This window comes from Carassius gibelio, chromosome B5, assembly GCF_023724105.1.
Source record: "Carassius gibelio isolate Cgi1373 ecotype wild population from Czech Republic chromosome B5, carGib1.2-hapl.c, whole genome shotgun sequence".
Lineage (NCBI taxonomy): Eukaryota > Metazoa > Chordata > Actinopteri > Cypriniformes > Cyprinidae > Carassius > Carassius gibelio.
This window is the reverse complement of record NC_068400.1, coordinates 32,607,905-32,615,349: the sequence shown is the minus strand read 5'-3', so window position 1 is coordinate 32,615,349 and position 7,445 is coordinate 32,607,905. Positions and strand designations below refer to the sequence as shown.

At 38.1% G+C, this 7,445-nt stretch overlaps 1 protein-coding gene across 1 annotated transcript; it reads left to right on the top strand.

The window, feature by feature from the left end:
• Positions 1-3,578: 3,578 nt before the first annotated feature.
• LOC127957218 (prostaglandin E2 receptor EP4 subtype) lies at positions 3,579-7,445 on the top strand. Its single transcript, XM_052555645.1, has 2 exons — positions 3,579-4,777; positions 5,535-7,445. Exons 1-2 carry the CDS (start codon positions 3,995-3,997, stop codon positions 6,126-6,128), a joined length of 1,377 nt encoding a protein of 458 aa, XP_052411605.1. The 5' UTR covers positions 3,579-3,994; the 3' UTR covers positions 6,129-7,445.

The window sequence follows — 7,445 nt, the reverse complement described above, 5'->3', positions numbered from 1 at the left end:
AGTGAGTGTGTGTGTGTGTGTGTGTGTGTGTCAGTTAACGGTTTCTCAGTTCCTTATTTCATCTTTCCCTGTATTGTGTATTTAAAGCAATGTTTACCAAGATCACTTTTTCAAATACATGAATGTAGACTGTAAGTATATAGACTGTGGAGGAAGTGGTCACATCAGGTCTCACCTACTGTAAGTTGAGAGCAAAACAGGACGTGATCTAAACTGTTCCAGTGATGTGGCCCATAATGCTTTTATATTTTATCATTGCATCTAAGGTCATTATGTTTTTACTTGCATCGTATAGTTCTGTAGGATGATTCACAGTACATTTTATAATTCTTCAGTATTTCATTGGCATTTATTTTATTTACCCAAAATTACTAAAAAGCAAAAGCATATGCATGTAAGCATGCACAATCCAGGCAAGCTGCATAAAAACATTGCTTGGAAATGTCATTAAACAAAACCGTTCCAACATTCACAAACAGACTGAGATCCACAACACACAACACACACACACACATCAACACTTGCTCGTTTCCCCAGTTGCTTCCTTCCTCTTTAGTTCCCTGAAAAAAAATTGTTTATTTCTTCTGAATTTATTCACACACCCCACCCTTTTGTCAAAAATCAACAAGTATGTTGCAATTTTACATGAAAACATTCACATTAGGGAAAATGCAGGTAATTATTTATTATTATTAGAGTTAATTATTTAGATTTGTAATATTTGTGCTACAAATTGGTGTGTTTATGATTACAATGATGAATTAAAATTATATGATATTAAATATCAGTTTATGATATCAAGTGGCATAACAGACTAATTTGACACTCCTACGTTTGACACTCCTTGACTTACTCCTACGTTAAAAATAAGTTGGATTATATCACCAAAAAAAAAATAAAAATAAATACTGAGCTCGACTATGTGTACCATTAATTAATATCATGAAACATGCTAAATGTACTGAGACCAGGATTGAGAAAGCCCATAATGATGCTTCTATAACCCTTACATGAAGATGTTTTGAAATTCTGAGTGTAAATGAAGGAAATCCTTTAATGACCGTTAATGTGATGAGGTCATTAAGTCAACCATGATGAATATTAAAAACATGAATATTAAGGGAGACAAAAGCTGAGGACCGGGGGGCCAAGATGACCACAAAGAGAGCTGATGGGATAGCTGGTTAAGAACTGTTTAGACAAACAACATCATGTCTTTGAAAAAAAAAAAAAAAAAACTTTGATATTTGCTAATATGGCTGTCATATTGGAGATAATGTTCATATATTTTAGAAACTGACTTATGTCTGCTCATTTTCTGGGAAGGTAACAAAATATGGTGTAAGTGGAGCTTACCCATCACGCACCCTGCTTTCACTGAATGACTTTTAATTATGCTTATTGACTTTGGTCACAGAAGCATTGAAAATGTAATACAGCCACTTAGTCAGCTGCACCACCCTTCCAAACACAGACAGCTCAATCAACAAAAAAGCTGTAGCTTAGGAGGTTTTATCTTTCATTAACTGCAGATTAAACATCAGTCGGAGCAGTGGAGTGAGTGGGAAGAAGGTTAAATACATGACGTGTGATGGAGGGTCATCTATCATCTCAGACAATAATTAAAAACAGAATCAATGTTTTCAATACTGCTGCACTGCGAGTGTACGATTCAATACCTGCACAGACGTTCTATAAGAGTAATGCTTGTGGACCATTTGATGTCATCCCCACTTGACCTGTTTTACCCTTGGTATCTAAGGAAATCCATTTCAACCTATGAATTTGTTTTTTTTTTTTTTAAAGGGGTTCCTTGCAACCTGTTTTCTTATAATTGTGTGTTTAAATCTTAAAAATGTGTCCTAGAAAGCTTTATTTCTAGGTATTGCATCTTTATATCTCACAATTTTTTTGACAACTGCAAGTTTATTTCTCTTAAATTAAGACTATCTCCCACAAATGTCTCACAGTTACGACTATTTCTTGCAATCATTCATTTATTTCTCATACATTTTAATTTATGTCAGTTGTGACTTTATGGCTCATAATTGTAAATCTATGTCATGATTGCAATTCTTGTAATTGCAACTTCAAATAAATGCAGTGTTATATGTTCGTATTTTAAATCAGAACTGAAAAGAGCAGTTCTTAGAATATTACCCAGTGCATGTTACTCAGTGTGAACTTCTGCGCTATTTTCAGACTGAATGTGTATTCTTTAACTCTTTAGATAAAGATTTTTAATCTTTTTGTGATTTTGTAATCACTTAATTTCCTGTGCATTCCTACAAGCTAACTCCTAGGTGACATTTCTGTGAACTTTGTGTGTACCTAATGTACTAATGGCAGACACTTCCTTTGTAGTGACATACGGCAATAACATCAGAAATGCATTTTTCCTGAAATATAAACCTCACAGAAAACCACACTGTTTTCAGATCTCATATATGCATTGGTGTTGTGTGTAGCTGCAGCATGCACGGCGTAGCTTGAGCAGATATAAGACGTCAGTAAGCACAAGGTACACCACAAGACGGAAAAAAAACAAATCCAGAAACAACTAGTACAATGACATTTCAAAGGCTGTGCACTGAGTGAGTCACTGTCTTCAGAAAACCTTGCAGAACTATCCAGGTCATAGAAGTGTGAAAAAGTGCAAGTGCTTAAAGAAACTAAAACTGACCAATATATTTAATCTATATCATTAAAGTATTTTCAGTGTGTGAAAAGGAGAACCAAATATAATTTACTAACTCCTTTCAATCTCACTTGATTTGTTAATATAACTTTTTGAACAAGTGTGTAAATCTCATCATCAATGATTAAAGATTTAAGTACCAGATAAAATGGATAGCACTATATATTTTTTGCAGCTCCCAAATGTTATGAATGTGTCATGCATAAATTATATAGCAATACTTAACCCCCCCGGGGCAAGAACTCAGTATGAAGCCAGAATGTAAATCTTGAGGATTTAATAACAGAAGCATATTGTTTTGTGCACTTACCATGTGCAGTTTTATTGCTTCTTAAAGAATGGATTATGGTCATGTGAGGTAGATGAGGTGTTGGGGCTTTGGAGCTACTTTCATCACAACACTATGTTAATAACAGACAGAAATTTTCAGTTGACTAAATCATGCTGAGGACTTAAAATATGATTATGTTACAAAATCATTTATATTTTTAAATAAAGCATGATTATCATTGCTGTTACTGGAATTTTTAGCAAAACACTTGTCTTTTTTAGGCTCTTGTGGTGTTTGTGTTTCAACACACGTATTGTGGTAGCAGCACTTCCTTAATGTCAAGTTATGCTAAGTTGTACTCTTGAAGTCGGCACCATTTTACCAGACAAACCAAAAAAAAGAGAGGATAAAAATCTAACTTTAATTGACATTTTCTTCTATAAAAAGTAGGACATAAAAGCAGAAAATTGCTAAATGCATCGTTTAAAAAACATTCAGAAGGGACACAAAAAACATACTTTCCTTAAATGACTCGGGCATCATTTTGCCGAAATGAAGAAAGAGCAATGAGTGCGAATTGTGCAGATAAATATTATCCTCGTAGATGATTTTATGCAGAGACATGTATGTGTCAACTTGCATTGACAGGATGGTGCAAGAGTGCATTCAAGGGGCGGAGCTGGCAGAAAGCTCTCAAGGAAAAACTTGTTGCGAGTCACTTTAGTGAGACTGAGGGCAACCGTGGACTGCACACCTCTCACGAGCAAAAACAAAGGACTGAACTTTAAGACTTGTGAATGACTACATGAGTACCCGATTCTGGCGAGTCCAAATGCATCCTAATCCGACACGCGCTTTGGAGATGATGGAGACGCGTAACGGCGCGTGAAACGTCAATGTGGACGGTATCATCGTGGGATCTTTGACATCGATTGAGAAAGTCAAGGATTTCGTACAATGCGTCTTGAACGCATGATTTGATTTGGACATCAACCTGCGTGTGAAAAAGAAAACACTCTGTGAAGATGAACGAAACGAGCACGAGTCGTGGCAAAGGTTATGACCCCACCATCCCGGTCATTATGTTCATATTTGGTGTGGTCGGGAACGTGATTGCTATCGTAGTGCTTCGAAAGTCGCGAAAAGAGCAAAAAGAGACCACTTTTTACACCCTGGTGTGTGGACTTGCCGTGACTGACCTCCTGGGAACTCTCCTCGCGAGCCCAGTCACCATTGCCACCTATGTGAAGGGAGATTGGCCCGGCGGGAAACCTCTGTGTCAGTATTCCGGCTTCATTTTACTCTTCTTCTCCTTGGCGGGTCTCAGTATTATCTGTGCCATGTCCGTCGAGAGGTACCTCGCCATCAATCACGCGTATTTCTACAACCACTACGTGGACCAGCGGGTGGCAGGCTTGGCTCTGGTGGTGATCTATGTGTCCAATGCACTCTTCTGCGCTCTTCCGAGCATGGGACTGGGATCCGTGGTGAAGCAGCATCCAGGAACCTGGTGTTTCATTGACTGGCATAGCAACGATAGCACAAACGCCACTTTCTCTTACATGTACGCGGGCTTCAGCTCCATCCTCATCCTCGCTACGGTCCTCTGTAACGTGCTGGTGTGCGCGGCTCTCATCTTGATGCACAAGCGCTTCGTCCGCCGGACCTCGCTGGGGACGGACCAGGCGCGAGTCGCGGAGATCAGGCGCAGGCGGAGTTTCGCGCGTCTGGCCGGCGCGGAGATCCAGATGGTCATCCTTCTCATAGCCACGTCCATTGTGGTTCTCATCTGCTCGATTCCTTTAGTGGTAAGTGGGATTTGGTGGCCTCCGGGAAATTACAGAATACTTTGATTTAGAGGAAGGTGCACTAAATTATGTGGGAAAACTCACGAAACTAAACGCAAAGATGGTTTGTTAATAAAAGTCCACGAGTTCACTTAAACGTAGTATAAATTTGTTACTGAGGAGTGTTTTTTAATCATAAAATTATGTGAAACAGCGTCATACAAAAAAAAAAAACCCATACATTATAAATGTATCTACAGTAAATTTGTAAATTAAAGTGAAAAGTATTACAGTATTATTTACTGGGCAATAAATAGGCTATAGTTGTACAATATATTTTTTAATATATACATATATATATATATATATATATATATATAAACATGGACAGGTTTTTTTTTACATACTGTACAATTTCAGTCAGCACTTAGATTGAAAATTTTTAACTGATTTAAAAAAAAGGTCAAACATTTTGTCACAGTCACAATCTTAGTACATGAGACATCTATTGATTGTTATCTACTGATAAGAGATGTTCAGACGCAAAATGTTCATTGAATGGGATTGTATCTGTATTTACAATTTGTACAGTTATGTGTTGACTCACAGTGGAAAGACTGAGGTGAAAACCAGTATCTGATATCAGTGTGTGTGTCAAGATTTTCTAAACTTGGTGGTAGAGCTCATCATCACCTGCAGTATCAAATAGGTTTGTGTCAAAAATCAATGTTTGATAACTACAGATATGTAAACAGATAATGTCTTGTTTCATGTTTAGGTGCGGGTGTTTGTGAACCAGCTGTATAATTCTCCAGTAATGACTGAACAAAAGCCAAACCCGGACCTTCAGGCCATCCGAATTGCCTCTGTTAACCCCATTCTGGACCCCTGGATCTACATTCTGCTGAGAAAGACAGTCGTGCAGAAGATTCTGGAAAAGATCAAGTGCCTCTTCTGCCGTATCGGTGGGAGGAGACACGGGAGTAGCCCTGCGGAGTTCCACTGCGGGAACGGCGTCCACAGCTCATCGGTCATGTCTCGTGATTTTCCGTCGCTAGCGTTACCCGAGCTGCCAGAGGTGATCAGCACATCACAGATGTACCTGTATCCCATGGAGGCGGGACAGGAAATGGGCTGCTGCGGTGGCTCTGTGCAGAGCAGGACGTGTTCTACTTCAACCGAGCAAACCCTTCTGCGGGACTCTCAGGTAGAGCTCAGCAGTGGAGAAAACAGGATGGAAACGGGCACGGACTTCGTGAAATCACATTCATGCACGCACTCCAACACAAATGAATCCCAGTGTTCCAAGCACCAGCTGCTGCAGGTGACCTTTACAGATGAGACTTTGAGCTTACAAGAAAGAAGCATATGATGCATGCTGAAAAACCTGCTTAGTTCAGCAGAACGATGTGTCGGGAGGTGAAAAACATTTCAAGAGCTTGATGTGAGTGTTGTGAATAGAATCAGAACTTCTCAGAGCAAAAACTGAAAGAAAGAAAGAATTCCTAAAAACTCATGAGACTGAAGAGAAAAAGTTTAAGAGAAAGACTAACCAAAGGACTAAACTTGGAGCAAGAAAGTGAAAAAAGTGCTTACTAAAGTAGGAAAAACAATGTTACTATATATGAAAAAAAATTGCATGATGGGGTTCTGAAAAGAGTGTAAGAGCAGATGAGGGTGGAGAGGCAAACTGGCCTCATTTTCTGATAGGAACTTATGATGCATTTCAAAAGAAGACTGCATATTCCAAACAGTGAAACAGAACTCTAAAAATGTAGATTTAATTTATTGTAAGTTCTTGTGAATTTCTGCTGAAAAGGCATTCGTAGTAAATGAACACAGACTGATTTGATTGACCCGGGCAAATCTTTAATAGATTTGATGGACGACCATGTGAGCAAATATCTACTGCCCTGCTTCAAGTTCCCTTTTTGCAGACATTCTGGTGAGATCTCCACTAGGTCACAAGATCAAGTAACCAGAGTGCCTTGTTAGCTTTTCTCATGCTGGAACTCGTGGTTTAAAATGTCCTTTTCCTTATGTTAAGGTGACCAAAACACTTTTCATTTCCATTGCTGCATAAACAACTGTCCTCTATTTCAAACATAAGATGTAGCTAAGTGTAATATGTACGATATTCTGTGAATTAACCAAGCAATTTCACATCCATGTTTACTAAGAGTAACACCATCACAAAATATAGCGGTACCCAAAATCTCATCATACAGTGTAAGAGCACATGATATACAGCACATTATTCCTCATTTTTGTTTCTTTTAAAGTAAGTGTAGATGATAGAATGTATAGTGAGGAGATGAAATTGTAAAAGCTATTAAGATGTTGAATGTCTTTTAAGGTTATATGTTTTGCACTTTTAAATCCTTGTGAACTGTCACTATCAGTCAGTGGTCAACAAGGAAGAACTGTTGAGTTCATCTGTACATACTTGTGATGTTAAAATGTGAATGCTGTCTTGCTTTAATTTATTGTAGTCTTTTTTAGACAATATGTTGACTAGTTATTTCTTCTCTATGAGAAGGTAAAGTTTGAGATGATTCTACTAATGTTGAAGCAGTTATATGGTTTTTGTTTCATTTCACAATTCTAATGTGTATCAAAACAGCATGAGGCATGATTTAAACTACTTAGCACCATCATCTGCTGCATGTATATAAATGATTCAACATCA